Genomic DNA, 24116 nt, shown 5'->3' with positions numbered 1-24116 from the left:
AGCCCTCTGTCACACGCCCTGCCGAGGCTGATGAAGCCCGCCACCGTCAAGCCTCGTCGCCGTCGCTGTGGTCGTGTGCCGCTGCCGCAAAGATGACGCCACCTTGTTGTGCTGCTGTCGGTCGATGTTGGAAGTCTTGGGTTCGGCCGTGTGCTGTTGTCTTTCTCTGTTGCAGATTGTTCGAGGACGTACGCGTGTGTATGACAGGTGGGGTTCATCCATTGGTGACACATGAGAGGATATATAGAAAATGGGATATCCAGAGTCTGTTGGAGAGGAAGGAAATTTAGAGAAAAAATATTATTGAAAAAGCTCTCTATATTAAAAATATAAAGAATAAGTTTTTAAAAGTCTTTTGGAGCACTCACTCTGATGGGCCGTCCCAGGGCCCTAATGGGCCGTCCGCTCTCCTGTCGCTCGTGCGCTGCTCCCTTCGTCTTCTTCCCCGTCCATACGTTTTCGAATGCCCGCTCCGACCAAAACCCTAGCTAGTTCTTGAAGGTGGAGGAGGGGAGGAGATGGCTGCGGTGGCGGATGGGCGAAGCAGCGGCAACCGGGGCAGGGACGGCGGTCGGATCCACCGGCTGGAGGTGGAGAACTTCAAGTCGTACAAGGGGACGCAGACGATTGGGCCCTTCTTCGACTTCACGGCCATCATCGGCCCCAACGGCGCCGGCAAATCGAACCTGATGGACGCCATCAGCTTCGTGCTGGGCGTGCGCTCAGCGCACCTCCGCGGTGCGCAGCTCAAGGACCTCATCTACGCCCTCGACGACCGCGACAAGGAGGCCAAGGGCCGCAGGGCTTCCGTGCGCCTCGTCTACCAGATGGGTGCCGACGAGCTCCACTTCACCCGCACCATCACCGGCGCCGGCGGCAGTGAGTATCGCATCGACGGCCGCCAAGTCAACTGGGACGACTACAACGCCAAGCTCAGATCCCTCGGCATACTCGTCAAGGCTCGCAACTTTCTCGTTTTCCAGGTCCTTCTCTTCCCTCATCAGTGTATATTCCTGATAATTTTAGAGTTTTTAATTTAGGGTTTCATTATCAAGGCGACTGACCATTTGCACTGCAGGGTGATGTGGAATCCATCGCCTCCAAGAACCCCAAGGAGCTCACCGCTCTTCTTGAGCAGATCTCAGGCTCCGATGAGCTTAGGAAGGAGTATGACGAGCTCGAGGAGCAGAAAGCCAGGGCGGAAGAGAAGTCCGCGCTTGTCTATCAAGAGAAAAGGACCATTGTCATGGAGAGGAAGCAGAAGAAGGCACAAAAAGAAGAGGCAGAGGAGCATCTACGCCTCCAGCAGAAACTGGTATGGTATTCCTGTGAAAAATCTTGCGTGAGCTTTGCCTGCACTGTATTTAATTTATTCACATTAATTATACCCTCTCTCCTTGATTTTTGTCCAGAAACTGTTGAAGACAGAGCATTCCCTGTGGCAACTCTACACCATCGAAAAAGATATAGAGAAAATAGAAGCTGAGCTTGTGGACGACAGACAGTCTCTTCAGCAGGTGCAGGAAGAGAATCAATCCGCTGACTATGAACTAACTGCAAAAAAGAAGGAGCAAAGTGCATTTCTCAAGAAAATGACATTATGCGAAAAGAGTATAGCCAAGAAAAAGCTTGAACTTGACAAGAAGGTAAGCTCCTTTTCATTCACTCTTTGCTCCACAAAAATGTTCCCATGTATCTGTGGCAGTGTGGGCTCTCTACGAGGAACCATCTTCATATTTTTTTCATTCACATGGCTGTTACTTTTTCTATACAACTGATTATTGCTTGATTATATCCTATAATATTCTTTTCATGCCTCATCAGAGGTTTATTAGGTCTCCCAACCACACGCCCATACTGGTCACCTCTGGTCTTCTGCTCACTTATTCATGCATATGCACAGCACACACATTCTTCCCCCCTTCTAATCCCCACCACCTAGCATCCCTCTAGTGTTTCTACATATCCGCATTATTTTTAGAACTATATCATGTTTTGCATGGGTTCAATGATAATCGTATATGCTGCCATTTAATATTCTTTTAGCTTAGCTCTTTCCATGTGTCTATTTCTGCTATTTTTACTCAATGATTTGGGTGCTCTTATAAAGTCACGTTCACTATGAAAGGGCTGAATGCTGCTTTTGCTTTTAATTTATCATTCTTGCTTTCTTTATTAAGGGATACTAGTTTGTTGCAGATGAATTGTTACCAGGAACCCTTAATAGCTGAAACAAGGCTTGTCTAAGATTTAGAATGATGTACCGATATCTTTCAATTTCATGCAACTGGACATACTAATAACATTCTATATTGTAATTATATCTTTTATCCTCAGCAACCTGAGCTTCTTAAATTGAAAGAGCAAATATCTCGGCTCAAATCAAAAATCAAAAGCTGCAAGAAAGAGATTGACAGAAAGAAGGATGATAACAAGAAGCATCTGGAAGAGATGAAAAGGCTGCAAAGTGCTCTGGTTGATGTCACAAGAGCTATTGAGGAATTAAATGAGCAAGGCCAAGATAAAAGTGGAAAACTACAATTAGCTGATGACCAACTCCAGGAGTATCATAGAATGTGAGTGTGACCAGACATCTTATATGCACTGTGGATTTAATATTTAGTCCATCTAGTCATAATTGCATCTTTCGTGTATTATTTTAGGGAGAACATGTACACCTAGGAGTTGAGTTGCCCCAAGTTCCAATACATATCAAGTCCTGCTATGTCTCAGATGTGTATTGGGGGCTAACTGTTTATTTAAAGTACGAAAAGGTCCCTAAAGCCAAAACAACATACTATCTAGTATCTACCACCAATTATCCTAACATTGGTGGTTGCCTCCATTGAATAAAGGAGATGGAATGCAAGAAAAGGAAAAGATGAGATGGAGCTTATCTGTCTGGGCAGAGGAAGTGGAAGAGAGGAGGTGGGTGTGAAGACAGTTGGATTTCAAAATCCCTGTCTTAAACATCGCTAGGTGCTAGGCCTGCTGCCTGTTTTTTAAACAATACAAAATCCAACCTCCATCCACCATCAAGTGTGCTGGGCTGTCTTCTTGCCCCTTCCTTGGCTCTCCCTCTTGATACTTGATACTTGATAGGTCTCTCGCTTCATGTTTGATTGGTGTGGCAGGATGTGGGACTATGGTGCATGTTTTTGTGGTTTCTTTTGTTTACTTCACACTCCACAGTGTATTTGGTTGCTGCAATGTTTTTTTTAGAATAATAGGGTAAAGAGTAAGACCCAGTCTCATTTCAATGCATAATGGACCAGTGTGTAACTGCAATGTTGCTGACTTGCTGTTAGTTTTTCCAGTTTCACCCTATCATATGTGTTATTTTGGTGTGTTATACCTTGTGTATTTTTTTTCTATGTTTCAAGTCTAAGTTGTTAGAGTAATCCTTGTGTGTCAGGTAGTTTAATCTTTTCTGCTGCTGGGTACTGCAGCAAACAGTAAATCGGCTACACTAATAAACAGTAGTATAGCGGCTATATATTGGGCTGACCCCCCCCCCCTGTAATACACACCTTTGGATGACCTAAATCCAATATAGTAGAGGTTGTTAGCAGCTATAGGTTTTTTGGTGTTTGAATATGCTAGCAGCGAGAAAACTCCTGTGTCTTAGAGACTGTTAGCAGCTATAGGCTTTTGGGTGTTTTTGAATAAACATCAGAAGTTGCTAACAGTGTGTGCTTGCGTGCGTGTTCATACGACCCACCTCTCGCAGGATTGAATCCAACAATTAGTACTAGAGCCAGGGTTGATCGATCTCGGCGATGTCGGCTCCTACGAGTGGTGCGGCTTTGAGTCCCTGGAGACAGTTCAACCCCCGTAACTCCCCATCGCCGCCGCCACTACGAATGTGACACTGAGACGTTGGTGGACACAATGTGGTCGTCCAACGTGTGGTCAAGGAGGTTGGCGGCACGTCTTACCCGATCCTCACACGGAGCAACTATGCTGACTGGGGCCTGCTCATGAAGGTCATGCTATAGGCTCGCGGTCTCTGGGATACAGTGGAGTTTGGCGATGCGAATTTCCAGGAAGATCGCATGGCACTGGAGGCCATCCTCTGCACCGTGCCCCAGGAGATGATCGGCACGTTTGCTGTCATAACGAGCGCCAAGCAGGCCAGGGACGCCATCACATTGATGCGCGTCGGCGACAATCGTGTCCGTAAGGCCTTGGCACAACAGCTGCGGAAGGAATTTGAGGCAATTTCCTTCTATGACGGGGAGATGCTCGACGATTTCGTGATGCGTCTCTCCGCCCTCGTCACCAACCTCGTTACGCTCGGAGAAACGATGGAAGAACAAAAGGTGGTAGAAAAATATCTGCGAGTAGTCCCCATGAGATTTTCGCAGATTGCTCTGTCCGTTGAGACTCTTCTTGATCTCTCGACGCTCATGCTGGAGGAAGTGATTGGGAGGCTAAAGGCGATAGGAGGATCATCTCGATCCGGAAGAATCCCCTTTCGTCGGCGGAAAGCTCCTCCTCACCGAGGAGCAATAGACTCATGCACATCAAGGAGCGGAAGTTGGGCGCAGGGTCCTCATGTAGTGGCAAGTGCGGCGGCAATGCTCGTCGCCGACTCGTCGTGCGTGCGCACCGTGGAAGAAAGGGGGAGGCAGCGACTCCAATGGCAAGGAGGCCACACGTGATCTCTCCCACGACAAGTGCCGCAATTGCGGGTGCTATGGTCACTGAGCCAAGGATTGTCGATCGCCCAAGAAGGCATAGACTTATTTGGCCCAAGGCGAGGAAGAAGACGAGCCTGCGCTCCTGATGATGCAGGTGTGTGCTCTCAATGAAGTGCAGGAGCCACCGCCAAGCCACGTCCACCTCAACAAGTCACGCGCGCAAGTCCACATTGGTGCCACCGACGACGGCAACCACTTGGAGGGCTGGTACTTCGACATCGGCGCCACCGACCACAATGATGGGTCGCCCGGTGTGGTGGGCTCCGTTCGTTTCGGAGATGGCTCGGTGGTTGATATCCGCGGCTGTGGCACCATCCTGTTCGCTGGGAAGAATGGAGAGCACAAAGCGCTCTCCGGAGTCTACTTCATCCCACGACTGAAGAACAACATCATCAGCATGGGCTTGCTGGATGAGGGGGGCTCCAAGGTGCTGATCGAGAACGGCATCTTGCGGATCTGGGATTGCCAGCGCCGCCTTCTCGCCAAAGTTTGTCGCAGGCGCAATCGGCTGTACATCTAGCGCCTCGATGTTGCCCGTCCCATCTGCTCGTGGCGCGTCACGACGAGAACGTCTGGCGGTGGCACGCGCGCTACAGCCACATAAGCTTTGACACACTCCAGTGGCTGGCGCGCCATGAGATGGTGCGAGGCCTGCCGCAACTGGAGCACGTCGAGCAGCTGTACAACACGTGCGTCACCACCAAGCACCGTCGAGCTCCGTTCTCGTCACAGGCCAAGTTTCAGGCGAAAGAGCTCCTCGACCTCGTCCATGGAGATTTATGCAATTCCATCACGCCGGCGACACCAGGTGGGCGTCGCTTCTTCGTACTGATGGTGGACGATGCTAGCCGCTATATGTGGCTGATGCTCCTGCCTGCGAAGAGCGACACAATGGTGGCAATCCAGGCGGAGGTGGAGAGTGGTCGGAAGCTTTGCGTCCTCCACACCGACAAAGGTGGTGAATTCACGTCCATTGAATTCGCACGCCACTGCGTGGATCGTGGCCTCCAGCGACAGTTCTCTGTGTGTCGGAGGATTAACTCCAGTCGCAGGGATCCCGAGAGACCCTTTTTTAGAGATTCAGCCGGGGGGATGTTCCTGAATACGTTCGTCGGAGAAATAAATGGGAATGAATGCAACGGCCGGTGGTGGGGGAGTTGACCTAGTGCAAGAAGAAGTAAATGCACCGGAATTTAGACAGGTTCGGGCCGCACGGGGGCGTAATACCCTACTCCTGTATGGATGCTATAACTGTCCTGAGGAAGTCCCTCAAGGATGTTGCTGGTTACAAGAATGTTGGTCTATCTAAGAGCTTGGGGCTCCTTGTTCTTCGGCTGGGACTGGGCTCAGCCTTCCCTACCGTGTTTTTCTTGCGCTGTGTTCTTGTCTATTCGTTGCCTCTCAACCGTCTTCTTCAGCTCTCTTTTTCGTCTCTCTTGCTTCTGTGCTGCCGGCTGCTTTAAGTACCCGCCGGCAGCAACGTGCCCCGAACGGAAGGGGGGCACGAGTTCTGAGACACCATAAATGGAAAGGGCGTCATCATTTCCTCTGGGCGAAGTGATCGGGGGTGGAAAATGCGTCGCACGCCCGGTCATCCGTCACAATAAATGCCCTGGCAACGGGCGCCGTGGAGAGGGCCCACCGGGAAGCCGCAGAGCAGCCCGGCGTGCCCGCCCTGTTTTGTTCCCCTGCCACAGCAGCGCGGCAGACGGAACGCCTTGGTCCTTACGACGTTATCTGAGACAGGCCGGATGGCACGGGACGGGACCCGTGCAATTAATAACCCCACGACGCCTCTCTGTCAGAACATGACAGGAACTGACGCTGAGCGCGGCGGGAGTAGTTGGAGGTGACAGGCCACGCACGCTCATTAAATGCGGTCTCAGGCCTTTGACTGGTTGACACCTCATCGGTGGGCCCCTCGGGGGCCTTTCTGGGTCGTCGGGGTACCGAGTGCTCGGGGGTATTGTTCACCTCCCCGAGCACTCTCTCCCGAGAATGCCTTTCCTTGTCCTCGGGGTACCGAGTGCTCGGGGGTACTGTTCACCTCCCCCCAAGCTCTCTCTCCCGGGCACACTTGTACGGATCCTCGGGGAACCGAGTGCTCGGGGGTTGTCGCACGCAGCCCCGAGCACTCTCTCCCGGAACTTAGCTCTCCTGGTCGTCGGGGGACTAGGGTGCTCGGGGGTGATCGTACACTCCCCCGAGCACTTTCTTCCCGGTACTTGGATTCCGTGGGTACTCGGGGGCCACCGACTGTGGCCCTGAGCGCCCTCTCCCGGGACTTGAACTTTTCTCATCTTGCAGGAGAGACCCCGCGGGATGGCGCCATGTGGCAGAAGGCTGGCCTGGCCTCGGGATTCGGGGACCCCCGGTTCCTGATACACCGACACTGTGCCATACAACCCACAACAGAACGGTGTGGTGGAGAGGCGTAATCAGTTGATCATCGCAACGGTGCGCGCTCCTGAAACAGAGGGGCAAGCCAGCAGAGTTTTGGGGAGAGGCGGTGAGCACTGTCGTCTTCCTACTCAATCGCGCATCGACGAAGAGCCTGGATGGCATGACGCCGTTCGAGGCATGGCACGGCCGGAAGTCGGCGGTGAATTTCTTGCGCACCTTTGGCTGTCTGGCGTACATCAAGGAGGTGCGACCGCATCTGCGGAAGCTTGATGACAGGAGCACGCCTTGTGTCTTCATCGGCTACGAGCGTGGCACGAAGGCGTATCGCCTCTACGACCCCTAGCACCAAGCGTGTCCGCGTGTTGCAAGATGTGATCTTCGACGAGGACACCGGGTGGAGCTGAGAGGCTGATGCAGCTGGGAGCGTGGCTCCGTCAAGCGACTTCGCCGTGGAGTTCATGGTGAGTCAAGTCCATTTCCTAACGGCAAACGGGCCCACCTCAGTCGGAGGAACACCAACGGCAGAACCACCTGCACCAAGTCCAGCGGCGGTGCTGAGAACAGTAATACCAAGCAGCAAATCTACTAGGGAGGCAGACTTCATCACGCCACCGCCGAATGACAGCGCCAGGCTCGACGCACATTGCGGCGACAACCCAGTATGTTATCGCGTCGTCGACAAGCTGCTCGGCGACGGGGGAGCTCTAGCGGGATACACTACCTGTGTCTTGGACAACGTCAAGCTGCACCTGCCGAGCGCAGGGGAGTCGAGCTCCTTCGTCGAGGCAGAACATGACACGACGTGGCGAGTAGCAATGCTGGAAGATATGAAGTCCGTCGAGGAGAACGAGATATGGACGCTGGTGGAGTTGTTGTGTGGACACCGCTCAGTCAGGCTCAAATGGGTGTTCAAGCTCAAGAAAGACGAAGTTGGGGTTGTGATCAAGCACAAAGCTTGCCTCGTCGCCAAGGGCTATGTGCAGCAGCCGGGCGGACTTCGACGAGGTATTCGCACCTGTTGCCCGTCAGGAGTCTGTGCGCCTGCTACTGACGCTAGCTGCCCAAGAGGAATGGCCGGTCCATCACATGGATGTGAAATCGGCATTTCTCAACAGCGAACTGGAGGAGGAAGTGTATGTTGCATAGCCGCCAGAGTTTGTCGTCGCCGGAGAAGAGCACAAAGTCATGCGGTTGTGGAAGGCGCTCTACGGCATGCGACAAGCACCGCACGCATGGAACGCGAAGCTCAGCAACACTTTGAGGGCTCTTTGCTTTGAGCAGAGCGTGCACGAACATGCGACGTACCGGTGAGGCCATGGCAACTCGCTGCTGCTTTTTGGGGTCTACGTGGATGATCTGATCATCACTGGATTGGCAAAGGAGGAGATCGATCAATTCAAGGCGGAGATGAAGACTCAATTTAGGATGAGTGACATCAGTTTGCTCTCCTTCTACCTTGGGATCGAGGTCCAGCAAAGTAGCGGCGGTGGCGGCATCATGCTGTGCCAATCGCACTACGCCGTTCGAATTCTAGAGATGGCAGGGATGAGAGACTACAATCCTGCTCACACCTCGATGGAGGAATGGCTCAAGCTCAGCTGCAAGAGCACGGCAGGAGAAGTGGACGCGACGGAGTACATGAGGCTTGTCGGAAGCCTCTGCTACCTCGTCCACACACGGCCAGATCTTGCCTTCAGCGTCGGGTTCATGAGCCGCTTCATGAAGGGATCAACTCAGGAGCATTTGACGGCCGTGAAGAGGATCTTGCGCTATGTTGCTGGGATGATCAACTACGGCTGCCACTACGGGAAAGCAGAGGAGGGACAGCTGGTCGGCTACAGCTACAACGACCTCGTCGGCGACATTGACACGCGGAAGAGCACTCCTGGCGCTTTGTTCTTCTACGGTGACAGCCTGGTGAGTTGGCATTCTCTCAAACAGAGGGCGGTGGTCCTGTCATCCTTTGAAGTAGGGTATGTCGCCGCCACCCTTGCAGCTACACAAGGTGTTTGGCTGGCTCGTTTGCTCGGCGATTTCAAGGGGAAGCCTGTCGACACCGTCAAGCTCAAGGTTGACAACCAATCGGCTCTAGCACTAAGCAAAAACCCTGTGTTCCATGAGCGTAGCAAGCATATCGATGTGCGCTACCACTTCATCAGGGAGTGCTTGGATAACAGGAGTGTCAATGCAGATTTCATTTGCACTAAGGACCAGCTCGCAGACATCTTAACAAAGGCATTAAGGCAAGTTCGATTCCAGGAGCTTAGTGGTCCAGATTAAATTTAAGCAAACACACAAGGATTAGGGGGAATAATGTTAGAGTAATTCTTGTTGTGCCTATATATTGGGCTGCCCCCCCCCCCCTCCTTGTAATACACACCTTTGGATGACCTAAATCCAAATAGTAGAGGGTGTTAGTTGCTATAGGTTTTTGGGTGTTTGAATAAACATCAGAGGCTGCTGGCAGCGAGAAAACTCCTATGTGTTAGAGAATGTTAGCACCTATAGGCTTTTGGATGTTTTTGAATAAACATCAGAAGTTGCTAACAGTGTGTGCTCGCGTGTGTGTTCATACGATCCATCTCTCGCAGGATCGAATCCAACATAAGTAGCTAAGTGTCTTAACTATATCATATGCAAAATTATACTTATATTTTGTATTAACACCTCTGTGTTTTTAGGAAAATGTCACATTAATGTTTGCCTTATCATGTAATAATACTGGTGCAGCTAGATATATTTCTCTTAGGGAATGTTTGGAGTGGCCCAATCGTGGCCCAAATTCCTGACCCACCCACATGGATTGGGCTGGGATTAAGTGCGTCAAACAAGGTCGTAGCAGGATTTAAAAGTTGTGCTGATTTTGTATGTATTTGCCCAGTGGGTATCTGGTGCATCCCACCCCTTCAGTTCTCATGTGCATCCTCCACAAAAAACACTATGCAAATGGTTGTGAAAGATTCCAAAAGGAACTGACTACAATGACAGAAAGCCATCTTATTGTAGGTTGTGTCATCAAGACACCAACTTTACAATAATAACAACAACAACGGATCCTTTTAGTCCCAAGCAACTTGGGGTAGGCCGTACACTAGAGATGAAACCCAATGAGCCACACGGACCAAAAAAAGAAAGTAAAACTCAGTATAGACTCAATTAGCTGTGCCGGGGCTGAACATAATGGTTTTTGCAAAACTGTTCAAACCACCTCTAAGATAAACGCACTTGGCGCTGTGGTAGGAGGCGAGCAGCCGGTGAATGAGCACCTGGCTGTTGAACAATTTCTGTCAACCGTTGAAACCGGAGATGAACACCATGAAGTTGTGGCATATAAATCCAATAGACTTTGTCATTTTGTAATAAAATGGAATGGGTTGGGATAAAACCCCAATGAGTGCACTCCACTCTGAAATATCAGAGTGCAATGTTCTAAAATGCTATGTTCTAAAATGTTTTTCCACTACTTGAGTTGTCACTAGACGTTTATCTATTTGTATGGTTATTGACCTTGTAAAAGGCAACATACGTCTTCTTTATTGTATGCACTCTGGAACATTCATCAATTGTCTAGTGTCCACAAATATCTAATATTCAGTTCTTTTCTATTTGATGCTTTAGACTTATGCCTACTAAATAAAAAGCACATGCCATTTCTAATTTGTGTGTCTTGCCACCTCATGAACTTTGTTATCTCTAAATCGCCACTGTAATGTTAATGATCAATTAACAGAGATATTTAATCTTGTAAAATGCAGCTTGTACTATGTGGTAGGTGTACTTTGGAAATATGCAGCTATGTATCTTCTCAGTTTCTGTGAAGGGCCTTCCTTGTATGGCTTTTTACAGTGCCTAAATGTCCTTTTGTGTAACACTTTTTCGATGGTCTCATAGCGGTTATATGGCTACACTTGAACTAAAAGAAATCACGCTGATCAAGATAATTGTGAGTATCCAATATTTGATAGCCATGAGTTACTGATATGATTTTGGATTTGCAGTGTTAAGCTCAATGAAATTTGTACTTTGTTTAGCTTAGCAAATATTAATGGGCCTTTTTCAGTAGCTCGTCTGAACAGCTGTTGACAATTGTCTGAAAGGGATAACTTCAAACATCTTATCTCATAATGTTTCCATTTATTATTGCTCTGGGTTCAACGCTGTCTGGATTCTGACTGCACTTTACTTTCATTACAGTAAGGAGGATGCAGGTATGAAGACAGCAAAGCTGAGAGACGAGAAGGAAGTTATAGACAAAAAATTAAATGCTGATGTTGAAGCAAAAAAGAATTTAGAGGAGAATATGCAGCAGCTGCATAGCCGTGAGGACGAGATATCATCGCAAGAGCATGAGTTGCACACAAGACTAAACAAAATTCTTCATTCCATCCCCAAGCATGAAGATGAGCTCGCGCACTTGCGCGAGGAACATAACAGAATTGCGAAAGAACGCCAATCTTCTGGGTTAGTCTATACCAAGTGCTTTGATTTTGATGTGGTGTTTCTTAAAGACCTTTGGCACAACAATTTTTTCCTCCACTATCAATATTGATTTTAATTCTTAATATACTAATTAACAAAAATTCTGCAGATCTAGGTACCAAACATTGAAGCAGAGGGTGGATGAGATAGATACACAATTACGGGAGCTTAAAGCTGACAAGCATGAAAGTGAGCGCGACGCCAGATTAAAAGAAACTGTTGGAAGTCTAAAGCGGCTATTCCCTGGAGTCCATGGTCGCATGCATGAACTTTGCAGGCCCTCACAGAAGAAATATAACCTTGCTGTTACTGTTGCCATGGGGAAATTCATGGATGCAGTCGTAGTGGAAGATGAAAACACTGGAAAGGAATGCATTAAGGTGCTCTTTCATGATTTCTTGTCACCTAGTTCTACGTTTTCCTTATTTACTGGGAAGGCATATCGTACTATCTGTACCAGTCACTAGCAGTATGGCACTACTGTTTGTTCACTGCTTAATTCAAAATGCACTTTCTTAGCCTCTTAAATGGAATAAAATGCCCCCCCCCCCCCCCAATTCTTGTTTGGGCATAATAAAAGGGATAAACCCCTATTGGAATATTGGAATAAATTTGGTGGTGACTTGCTAACTCATGTGAACTATTGCAATAAATTTGGATGGGACATATTCAAGGGATGTGAGGGTATGTACAATCTGCAAAATAACCCTCTAATGAAACCATACCATTTGTTAGAGATTGCAGTATGGCTCATCCTCACATCCATTTGGATCAGATCAATGCAATTCTGATCGAACGGGAATATAGGAGGTGTTATCTGTTTAAAAATGACTTTGGACTTAGGACTAGATATTTATCCATATAAATACTTCATAGATTTTCTAGAGGTAATGGAACACATTTTAAAGGGTTCGATGTATGAAGTAGTTAGGTATGTCTTACTAAGATATGCTTCCTTTGTGTATTTAACCATTCTGTTCTGCTTTTTGCATTCAAACTTCCTGTGCTAGACATTACAAGTTTAAACAGAATTACTTAACTCTCCGGTAGTTGCTTGGATGTGTTCAAAGCTTTAAGTAGCAGTTTGCAGAACTGTAGCAGCAAAAAAAAAAAATCATTCAGGAGCAACATGTCTGGCTATGTTTTGCTAAACAATGAAACTACTTGTTATTCAAATAAAACATCCAGGTCATAAAAGACAACCTAACCATGCCAGATCTTAGCACAAGTGTTACGCAGCAGCACATTCTCGTTAGGAAAATCATTAACACATAGGAACGAGCTCACCCGGTAATTAAGTTGCTTTGCACATGCTCATGTCATTGGACCTTGAATATTTTAGCATGGGTAATGTTTGTATCCGAGGAAGTGATGTCCTTCTCATCAATCATAGCCAGTCTTAGATCTTGGAGAACCAGTAATTCAAAATAGCTTGGTAACAGAGTCACTACTCATTAATAAGAACAAAGTTGAGGTATAGAAAATGTCACGGCATAGTCAATAGAGTTGCATGTATTAGGTGCATCTAAAAAATGTGGGGCACCATTTTTATACCTGTGGAAAGACACAATATGCAGTTAATAACTGACATAAAGACCTGACAACAAAATCCTTGTTACTATTGCATACTACACATGTTCTATTGTAGATGTAGACGCTTGCTACAGCACCACGAATGCCATTACATGCCATGACAGCTGCTACGCTCCCCTATTCAAAACAATGGATTAACCCAAATATAGTGAATAAATGAACTTCTGGGTTGATTTGGTTTAGTTATTTCTTTTCAACAAGCCATTATGCAATTTATGTTGGTTGCATTATATGATGTTGTTTTGTGAGCTGGATCTTTAGTTTCCACGTTGTCTATTAATATAGGCAAAGTCACTTTATCTTTTCTGTGCTACAGTATTTGAAGGAGCAGCGTCTTCCTCCTCAAACATTTATTCCCTTGCAATCAGTCCGTGTGAAACCAATAATTGAGAAGCTGCGAACCCTTGGTGGATCTGCACAGTTGGTTTTTGATGTCATCCAATATCCTTATTTGTAGTCTTAACAAAGTTTGCTGCTTGCTCCATAGATTATTTTTGTTATTTTATTCTGCAGATGATTTCTTTCGAGCGGTCAAATCAAATACCTATCTTCTAGATGTCCATATATTTATATACAGCAGCCATAACTATTTCATGCATCTGAAATTTGTTTTTCATTGATAGATTATTACAATTTTTAATGTCCACAAGAAATTCAAAGTGGTAGGCACACCGAGTGCACTTGCTCAAATGCACAATTAACGGCATGGAAATGGGGTGCATCTGTCACTAGGGACGCATTTGTACCAACATAGCTGGTCCTAAGCCCAGGTTGAGGAGGGTTGTGATAGGCTTGGCGAGCCAACACAAAAAAATCCAGCCACTCTTATGGAGATGAAACCCAAAAGAAATCCGTTGGGGGCGTAACCCTCTTAGTGACGTGCTAAATCTGAACCCGGGTGTGGTGTTAAATGGGCAAGGGCCGGGCCGTCACCCCCTTGGTGATGCCGTTGCATCTTGATTTGGATACGGTGACAAGTGGGCAAGGATCGGGTCGTCGCATCCTTAGTGGCACGCTACATCGGCGCCCGGGTGTAGTAAAAAATGAGCAAGGGTCTTCGTATTTGTCTCGACGTGTGCGAAGGGTAATGAAGCTAGCAGAGTCAAGTAGGATCTGTTTAGGTAGTTGGAACGTGGTGTCCCTAATAGGTAAGTTGCGAGAGTTAGTTGATACAACGGTTAGGATACGTGTAAATATTCTAAGTGTCTAGGAAACTAAATGGAAGGGACAGAAGGCGAAGGAGGTGGAGATACTAGCTTCAAGCTATGGTACACATGGACTGCGAGTAGAAATGGACTGCTAGTAGAAATGGTGCACAAGAGCTTTGCGTTTTGCGGTAGGAACCAAGAGGGAGAGGATGTCTTTAACTTTGCTGTGGCCTACGACTTGATAATAGCTAACACCTTTAGAAAGAGACAATATCATTTAGTGACCTTTTGTAGTGGCTACCACTCTAGCCAGATTGATTTTGTCCTTGCAACAAGAGAGGATAGACATGCTTGCTTAGATTGTAAGGTGATACATGGAGAGTATGTTGTCCCTCCATATAAACTTGTGGTGGTTGACTTTCGCTTCTGCATACGTGTTCGACGGGACAAGGGCGCCAAAATCGCAAGACCGAAGTGGTGGAAGCTCAAAGGAGAGGCGGCATAGAATTTTAAGGAGAGGATGCAAACGACATGTGGATAAAGATGGCAACTTACATTAGGAAGGTGGCTTCAGATGTGTTTGGGGTGACCAAAAGGAAGTAGGTGCGAAGCTACAGACACTTGGTGGTGGAACAAGGATGTTTAGAAGGCTATCAAGGAGAAGAAAGAATATTTCAGATGCTTACACCTTGACATGAGTGCGGACAACATAGAGAAGTACAAAGTGGCAAAGAAGACCACAAAGGGAGCTATGAGCGAAGCAAGGGGTCGGTTTTATGAGGATCTTTATCAGCGGTTAGGTACAAAGGGAGGAGAAAAGGACATCTATATGATGACCATGATCCGTGAAAGGAAGACGAGGGACGTCAACCAAGTCAAATGCATCAAGGATGGGACCGGTCGACTTCTGGTGAGATGGTGAGATCAAGATTAGATAGCGAGAGTACTTTGACGAACTATTCAACAGGGAGAAGGAGAGCTCTACCATTGAGCTGAACGAATCTTTTGATGATACCAACAGATGATTTGTACGAAGGATTTATGAAGCTAAGGTCAAGGAAGCTTTAAAAAGGATGAAAGGAGACAAGACGATAGGCCCTGATAGTATCCCCATTGAGGTGTGGAGATGTCTTTGGAGACATAGTGATAGCATAGCTAACTAAGCTCTTCAACCTAATTTTTCGATCAAACAAGATACCCGAAGAATGGAGTAGTATTTTAGTACCAATCTTCAAGAATAAAGGAGGTATTCAAAGGTGTACTAATTACCATAGAATTAAGCTGAAGAACCATACAATGAAGCTATGAGACGGAGTTATTGAGCATCGCCTAAGAAGAATGGCGAACATTACCAAAAACCAATTTGGTTTAATGCCCGGGAGGTCAACCATGGAAGCGATTTTCTTGATAAGACAACTTATGGAGAGATATAGGGAACAAAAAGACATGCATATGGTATTCATTGACTTGGAGAAAACTTACGACAAAATACCAAGAAATGTCATATGACGAGCCTTGGAGAAACATAAAGTCCCAACAAACAAAGTATATTACCCTCATCAAGGATATGTACAATAACGTTGTGACAAGTGTTCGTACAAGTGAAGGTGTTACCGATGACTTTCCGCTTAAAATAGGACTATATCAAGGGCCAACTTTGGTGATGGATGAGGTCACAAGTGACATTCTAGAAGATATTCCTTGGTGTATGCTCTTTGCTGACGATGTGGTGCTAGTTGACGAGAGTAAGATAGGTGTAAATAGGAAATTAGAGTTGTGGAGATATACTTTAGAATCGAAAAGTTTTAGACTTAGTAGGACCATAACTGAGTATATGAAGTGCGATTTCGGTGCTACTAGGCAGGAGGGAGAATATGTTAGTCTCGGTGGAGAGGTGGTTATGCTACAGAGGGATGGTGATATCGATGAAGATGTTAATCATAGTATCAAAACCGGATAGATCAAATGATGTCAAGCTTCTAGCATCCTCTGTGACGAGTGTGTCACAAAAGCTGAAAGGTAGGTTCTATAGGACGTCAATTTGACTCATGATGTTGTATGGCGCCTAATATTGGCCAACTAAAAGGCGACATGTCCAGCAGTTAAGTGTAGCAGAGATGTGTATGTTGCGATGGATTTGTAACCATACAAGAAATGATCGGATCCGAAATAATGATATATGTGATAGGGTTATGGTAGCGTCAATTGAAGAAAAGCTTGTTCAACATTAGTTGAGATGGTTTGGACGTATCCAATAGAGACCTCCAGAGTTACGAATGCATAGCGGGATACTGAGGTGTGCTGATAATGTGAAGGGAGACAGGGGTCGAAAGAGAGTCTTGAAGGGATGGAATATCCCCAAAGAACTATCCACGGATAGAAGCGCGTAGAAGTTAGCAAGCTACGTGCCAGAACAATAACTTATGCATCATTTTCCTTGTACTGTTATTACTTTTATTTTTTTTACTATTACTAGTACTTTTATTATCATTATTATTTTCTCATCATCTTTTTAGTTAGATCTTGTGAGTTTCATCTCTAGCCTATCTCAACTTGCTTAGGACATATGTTGCTGTATTCAATCCTTGGAACATTTACTTGTTTCCCTACCATTGCCTAAAATCGTCAAACTGTTGTGAATCAATCTCTCAGCATTATAAGCACGGTAGATACATTTAAGAAGAGCCGTTGCCATTTTTGCTTCCCACTTGATCACTTCCATCAAATGTGCTTTCCATCTTTTACCCATCTATCCACCCACCTTCTAGATAAAGCTCCTCTGCTGTTTTTCGTGAAAAGATATGCCATGAATGCATCTGTCACTAGGGACACATTTGTGCTTCCATGCAATCCTTTGAACATTTACTTTTTCATCCTGTTGTGAATCAATCTCTCAGCATTATAAGCACGATAGATACATCTAAGAAGAGCCGTTGCCATTTTTTTTTTTGCTTCCTACTGGATCACTTCCATCAAGTGTGCTATCCGTCTTTTGCCCATCTATCCACCCACCTTCTAGGTAAAGACCCTCTGCTGTTTTCCTAAAAAGACGTGAACACAACCATTCACTGAGCCTTGCCCTTGCTGTTTAATTTTGTTGTGCATATTTGCCTGCTCACCTGATTTTGCATTTTTGCAGTAATAGCTTGTGGAAAAAAGTTAGTTGCTTTGTGTATAAGTCATCCTTGAACTATACCAATTTGCAATATTTTTTTTTTGTCGCCACGTTAATTTTGTGTCTTAACATTATACGTTTGACCGAGCTTTGGAGAAAGCAGTTCTGTATGCTGTTGGAAATACACTTGTCTGTGATAAACTTGACGAAGCTAAAACCTTAAGTTGGAGTGGTGAAAGGTATAAAGGTAAGTGCTTATATCTTCTGCATATTCTGAAGCAGCTTTTTTCTTGTTTGGTTATTTTTATGCTTACTGTGCTATCTTGTGTATGTATTTAGTTGTCACTGTCGATGGGATTCTGCTGACTAAATCTGGCACGATGACTGGTGGAATAAGTGGTGGAATGGAAGCTAGATCAAACAAATGGGATGACAGTAGAATAGAATGTCTGTATTGCCCCATTTCCTTATTACATATAGACAGATGTGGGCTATTTGGTGATATGTCTTACTGACTCTTCATGCGATTTGTGTTGCAGCTTTAAAGAAGAAGAAAAATCAGCTGGAGTCTGAAATGTCAGAACTTGGGTCCCCTAGGGAGTTGCAGAGAAAGGAGCTTGCCATATCTGAGAAAATAACTGGACTTGAGAAAAAGTTGCATTACTTGAATGTTGAACAGGTAGGTTGATACTTTGACTAATAAGCCAAATAATGATTAATATTTTTCTCTCATCTAAATGGATAACTGTTAATCTTTGATCTGCCCCAAGATGTCGAGCTCTGAAAGAAAGTACTTTAACCTATGGTGGAGGCTATTTCATAGAGGGCAGGCTAGTCGTTGTTTATTTAACTTACTTTTTTCGCGTCTTTTTCTTTCTCTTTCTGGGTTTATATAGCTCTTTGGTCTTGACAAAAAGATTCAGTATGGCTCTTGGATATTGTTCCCTGTCAAAATAAAAAAATCTTTATATGGTTTTAGCTTGAGTTGCCTGGGAAACATGAATATGCAAAAATTAATGCTATTGCGAATTATCTCCTTGTTTATTGATGGTTTTATTCACTACTTTTAGCTTAGAATATGTATCCTATGCAAACGCTATTCCCCTGTATCAGTTGCAAGCAGTCCACACTTCTATTTTAATTGTAAGTAGCAACTATATTTCCTTTAGGAACTTTTTCCCTCTCTGTCCCTCTCTCTGCCATTTTCTTATCTAAAGTGTAGGATCAGCATCTGCTGAGGTGTGTATGTTACTGTCGGTTCTATTTCTGCTTAGTGTCTATTTGTTATGATTTACAGATCATACTTCACTTCTGACTTTAGGTGTGACCTGCTGTAATGGGGGATTGCTTCTCTTTATTAAACCCTTCTTAGAATACCACCGTTTTGTTTGTTAAATAGTTAATCTTTTGTGCAGAATAATCTCAGAGAGAAGCTACTCAAATTGGCATCTGAGAGGAGTAATATTAAGGAAGAGATTAATCGTCTGGAGCCTGGAAAGGAGGAGGTAATATTTTGTTGAAAATGTTTTCACCTTTCACCTCTTGTTTTCATCAGGTTTGAACCATTATTTTTGCATTGGTCACTAATTTTGTTTCTTTAGCTCAAGACCCATCTTGCTGAAAAGGAAGTAGAAGTAAGAAAGCTTGAGAAAAAGATTAATGAGATTGTGGACAAGGTGTACAGAGATTTTAGTATTTCAGTTGGTGTGAAGAACATCCGTGAGTATGAAGAAAGGCAACTAAAAGATGCTCAAGCACTGCAGGAGAGGAAGCTAAGACTAAGTAACCAAATGTCAAAATTGAAATATCAGTACGTAACAGTTAGGCAATTAACATTCTCATCTTATGTTTTATTGGTTCAGACTAAATGTTACTTTTACATGCACACACAATTTCAAGTATAAACAACATCTTACATCTTGTTCTGCAGGCTTGAATATGAACAAAAGCGAGATATGCAGGCACCGATTGTGAAGTTAAAAGAGACACATGAGTCCCTAGAGAAAGAGCTGAAGGGCTTACAGGAGAGAGACTCTGGTGCTAAGGCTGAAGCAGAGCAAACTTTGAGTCAGATGGAAGAACTGAAAGCTGAGGCTGAAGGTGCACATCTGAAGCATTCTTTCTATTTTCTTGATAGTTCTTGGTGATCAAAAGTAGCCATAGTAGGTGACCCTTATTCCGTACTCCATGTCACATCGTGGTTTAACTTTTAAAGTTAGCTCTTTCAATGCAATATTAGTTTAGCTATGCCTTCAAAACTGGCGCAGCAGGGGCAGTTGGATCTTGAAACTTAAAGAAACAAGATGTCAGCTCCACTTCAGATTTAGAGTTTTTAGGCTAATATAAAGTGGATTAAGCCTCTTTTTATAGCCTAAAATCAAAACAAGATGTCTCACCCAAACACCCCTGATGTACTCAGTTACTCACAGCTCCAGCTCCAGCTCCACATATTCTTGGAGCTAAGGATACCCAGCTTCAAAAAAAATTGGAGCTGGAGCTCTACCAAACACACCCTTAGGATGTTTTCTTAATGATGAGCATGAAGGTTATTTTTAAGTCCAACAACAGTTACTTCAGTTCTGTTCGTTGTGATACTGCTCTGCTTTTAGGACTCAGATGCTTTCCTTTACATTTACGTCAAGCGACGGTCAAATTTCCAAAGTCCAGAATGAATCTTCATTCTTCTGCTCGTCTTTCTGGTGATTTCATGAAACTCATTCCCTATACAGACTGGAAATTGAAGTCGGACGAATGTGAGAAGGTCATTGACGAATTAAAGGAGCAGAATAGTAGTGTTGCAGCTACATTGGCAAAGCTGGATCGCCAAGTGAAGTCAAAGGTAGGTTTTTCTAACAGTTGGCCTCTTTCATCAAGAGTTCTTTTATGCACTTGTAACAGAGTCATGTCTGTAGTCTGTTAAAAGATTGCTTGCCTCATTGTGTTTGTGTATTGAACTATTGATGAGTTCATTGTGTTTATGTATTGAACTATTGATGATAATGCTAATATCTGTAGAAGTTTATTAAATATGTTAAAGGCTGCTATTGTCATGAAACCATCTGTGGACTTGTAGGAGGGGCAACTCGTGCAACTTATATCACGCCAACGGGAGATTCATGAGAAGTGTGAACTTGAGCAGCTGAAGCTTCCTACAGTGAATGATCCAATGGATACCGAATCATCCTCCCAAGAACTGGTCCTTGATTATAGCCAGCTTAGCAAAATCTATCTGCAGGTTATGCGACCTTCCGAATGTGACAAACATGAGGCAAAGTTCAAACAAGAAATAGGTGCGCTACTGGCTGAGATCGAACGTACTGCTCCAAATCTAAAAGCATTGGACCAATATGATGCACTCCAAAGGAAGGAAAAGGAGGTTACCGAAAAGTTTGAAGCAGCTAGGAAAGAAGAGCGAGAGATATCCGACAAATATAACTCTGTCAAGCAAAGGAGGTATTGCCCAAGCATTCTTAAGTTGATCCACATATGAATTGGTGGCTTAAAATTCCTAAGTTCTTTTGTAGGATGCTCTATCTTTTGTAGGAACTAGCAAAATTTTCTGCCATTGCACTTTTGGGGACTCATGCTATCTATTTCTCTAGTGATCTGTAGTTTGCAATTTCTCTTTTTTAGATGATTGTCTGGTTATGTTAAGAAATGATTATTGTGAATGGTGATAGCTAGAAGAAAGCTCTAAGTAGTTTTTAAAGTTGAACAGCTTCTGTTTTTTTCTGGCCTACTTGCAGAGCCAGTCACAGTAGTACTCAATTTACATAGAGGTGTACTAATGCAAGATTTTGCCAATATTCTTGCAATTAAAATAGTGGGGTGCATATCTGGCGCAAATGGTGCAAATCCATCAGGAAACAAACTTACAGGTTTTCAAAACATCTGAAAATTTGCAGACCTAAATATGATGTTATGCTCTATATCTGTGCAAAATTTGAAGTTTGAATTCGATCTGGTTTAAGAGATACAAAAATGACAAATTCAGGTCATTTTGCACTACATGACAAAAATTTGTCCTGTAGTGCAAATGCACCTGAAATTTGTTATTTTTGTATCTCTCAAACCAGATCGAATTTTGCACTTGAATTTTTGTGCGAATGTACATCATAACCGCACCTATAGCTGCAAAAAGTTTCTAAAATTTTGAGAACTTCTAGATATGGTTTCTACTTGATTTGCACCATTTGCAATATTTGGTGCATTTGCACCAGATATGCACCCGAAAATAGTGTACTTTTTAAAATAGTCAAACATGATCAGTTTTCAGCTGACTGTTACTTCAGAAATTCTTTGGTCAAATGCAACAATAAATATTCTTTTCCAATTTGCAACAATCTTAGGTGTCTTTGGGTTTTGAGTAAAATCACAAAACTACACTACCTTTGGTAAAACTTGTCACAAAACCACACCTCTAAACAACAATATCATAGAACGGTGCTCCTGTTTAAACTCGTTGAAAATGAAGTGTGGTTTTGTGATAGTTTTGAGAAAGGTAGTTAGGTTTTGTTAACTGTAGGGGTCTAGGTATTGTCTCGGACTAGTATCTCAATGACATTTGAGATCATGCTTGATGCCTGGGCAGCTTGCAAACTGAAAAAAAGGACAAGTAAACCCAACATATAAGCTGTAGGCATAATCATCTTCCAGTTTAGCTATTACTGTCATCCCATCTCATCAGGGCCGGCAATTGCCCTCAGGTTTCCGCAAGCTTTCTCAGCTTTCTTCCACTTTTGTCCTTGCCACACAAGCATCCATGTGATGTGAGAACATTGGTGTTGATCTGGTACGGGAAGCCAAAAGAAGAGACGAACAAATGATAAAAAGGGGGAATATAAGTTATATATTACTTTTTATGGCATATACTGAAACAGATTTAGAGGCAAGGGGGTTAAGTAGAAATGTAGGTACCTTTTCTGTGTTGTTTTTTGTGGGAGGGGGGTGTTATGGATTCCTTCCAATTATTTGACATTTGTAGAATTGAGTGTTACACTGATGAGATGTTCCCAAACACTCTTGTTTCGTATTCTCCTATATGGTACCGTGGTTTTAGATTCTTGGAGGATTATGTCATGCTCACTGTTATTTCTATTGGTTCTTAGGTATGAGCTGTTCATGGAGGCCTTTGATCACATATCTAAAGGAATAGACAAAATCTATAAGCAGTTGACAAAAAGTCATACACATCCACTTGGAGGAACAGCATATTTAAATCTAGAAAATGAAGACGAACCCTTTGTACATGGAATCAAGTACACAGCTATGCCACCTACCAAACGCTTTAGAGATATGGAACAGTTATCCGGTGGGGAGAAGACTGTCGCAGCACTGGCTTTGCTTTTTGCCATTCACAGGTAAAATGTTTATAGTAAATCTGCTAAGTACATTTCCTTGATAGGGGCTCAGAGTCCAAAAATGTCAGGTTTCTCCATTAGTAATAATTTTAATAGTGAAATGACACAAATCCATCTGCAGAAATTGTCTAATTCACTCAAAGTGTCCGCACACTTTTTTTCGGATGCCAATTTTGTTTTAATATAGAGATGTTTACTTACTGTTTCACTTGCCCATGCTTCTTGAGAACCTCTTGGGTATGCCAACGCCAATAAGTGAGTTTGATATATATTGTCAATAACTCAACATAGCACAAGTATTTGGAATCAGTATTTCACTGGCCTTTCACTAAAGTTTGGCAAGGGTAAAGCACTGTTATAAAAAAAAAAACAATCTATTCTGTATTCTTGTGCCATATCGGGGTTATATCTCTGGCTGCACATCTATTTCAGACAACCGCTCTTCCTTCACCTTCTATCTCAATCAAGTCTCGTAAAGTTGCGTGGCAATTTTCAGTTTCAGGCCATCACCATTCTTCATATTGGATGAGGTAGATGCAGCTCTGGACAATTTAAATGTTGCCAAGGTTGCTGGGTTTATCAGATCAAAGTCATGTGAGCGTGTTGCTGACGAACAAGGTAGTGATGGAGGCTGCGGGTTTCAGAGCATTGTCATATCACTGAAGGATAGTTTCTATGACAAAGCCGAAGCATTGGTTGGTGTTTATAGGGACTCAGAACGAAGGTAAAATGCACATTTGTTACTTGCCTTCTTTTCTATGCACATTACCTAACTCTCAAATCTGATATGCAGTTGCTCGAGAACTCTCACCTTCGACCTGACTAAGTATAGGGAAGCATGAAGCAACTTTGTTGGAAATTTCCTACTAACTATCCTTAACCAATTTAATGTTTTAACTTGTGTACCTAAGTGATTGGTCGCATGCAGTTAATGCAGGAACACAAAACTGTTGTATCTGCTAGGGATGTCTTTGTGCATTTTTGTACATTAGCTATGTGCTGAACGAGACCCATATATTTTGGATTCATCTGGCTGGTCTCTTTCGACAGGTTCTTGTATGATGATGTTGTTTGTTTCCCTAGTGCATATGTAGTGTTGCGTGAAAAACAAGAAGATTTAATGTTTGCGATTTTCTATTTGTTTCTGTAGTATGTTTGGTTGCTCTTGTGGTACTTTTTAATTTGTTTAATTTCGTCGAATGTTCAATTTGTTTCCACAGTTTGCTTGGTTGGATCTAATGGTCAGTGGAGTGCAGTGCATCCTTTGGTTTTTCATATATGTTATGTTGGTTGCCTTCTATATATCCTGACTACA

General features: G+C 44.2%; 1 protein-coding gene across 1 annotated transcript; it reads left to right on the top strand.

The window, feature by feature from the left end:
* The first annotated feature begins 447 nt into the window (after window positions 1–447).
* LOC133895325 (structural maintenance of chromosomes protein 1) lies at window positions 448–24008 on the top strand. The gene is made up of 18 exons (XM_062335566.1): window positions 448–983; window positions 1079–1315; window positions 1413–1646; window positions 2338–2576; window positions 11301–11567; window positions 11695–11965; window positions 13495–13619; window positions 17579–17688; window positions 17781–17888; window positions 17981–18120; window positions 18857–18946; window positions 19043–19251; window positions 19372–19541; window positions 20171–20280; window positions 20515–20894; window positions 22550–22801; window positions 23298–23525; window positions 23595–24008. Exons 1-18 carry the CDS (start codon window positions 519–521, stop codon window positions 23641–23643), a joined length of 3684 nt encoding a protein of 1227 aa, XP_062191550.1. The 5' UTR covers window positions 448–518; the 3' UTR covers window positions 23644–24008.
* Window positions 24009–24116: the final 108 nt, after the last annotated feature.

The sequence above is a fragment of the Phragmites australis genome, chromosome 16 (assembly GCF_958298935.1).
Source record: "Phragmites australis chromosome 16, lpPhrAust1.1, whole genome shotgun sequence".
Taxonomy (NCBI): Eukaryota; Viridiplantae; Streptophyta; class Magnoliopsida; order Poales; family Poaceae; genus Phragmites; species Phragmites australis.
This window is presented reverse-complemented; position numbering and strand designations above follow the sequence as displayed.

Bases quoted from the DNA above. Each gene is read 5' to 3' on its own strand.
- LOC133895325 (XM_062335566.1), top strand. From the start codon at position 519: ATGGCTGCGGTGGCGGATGGGCGAAGCAGCGGCAACCGGGGCAGGGAC. The intron at 13,620-17,578 runs ATATCCTTATTT...TTAACATTATAC, and splicing joins TTGGTTTTTGATGTCATCCA to GTTTGACCGAGCTTTGGAGA. The intron at 17,689-17,780 runs GTAAGTGCTTAT...GTATGTATTTAG, and splicing joins GAGTGGTGAAAGGTATAAAG to TTGTCACTGTCGATGGGATT.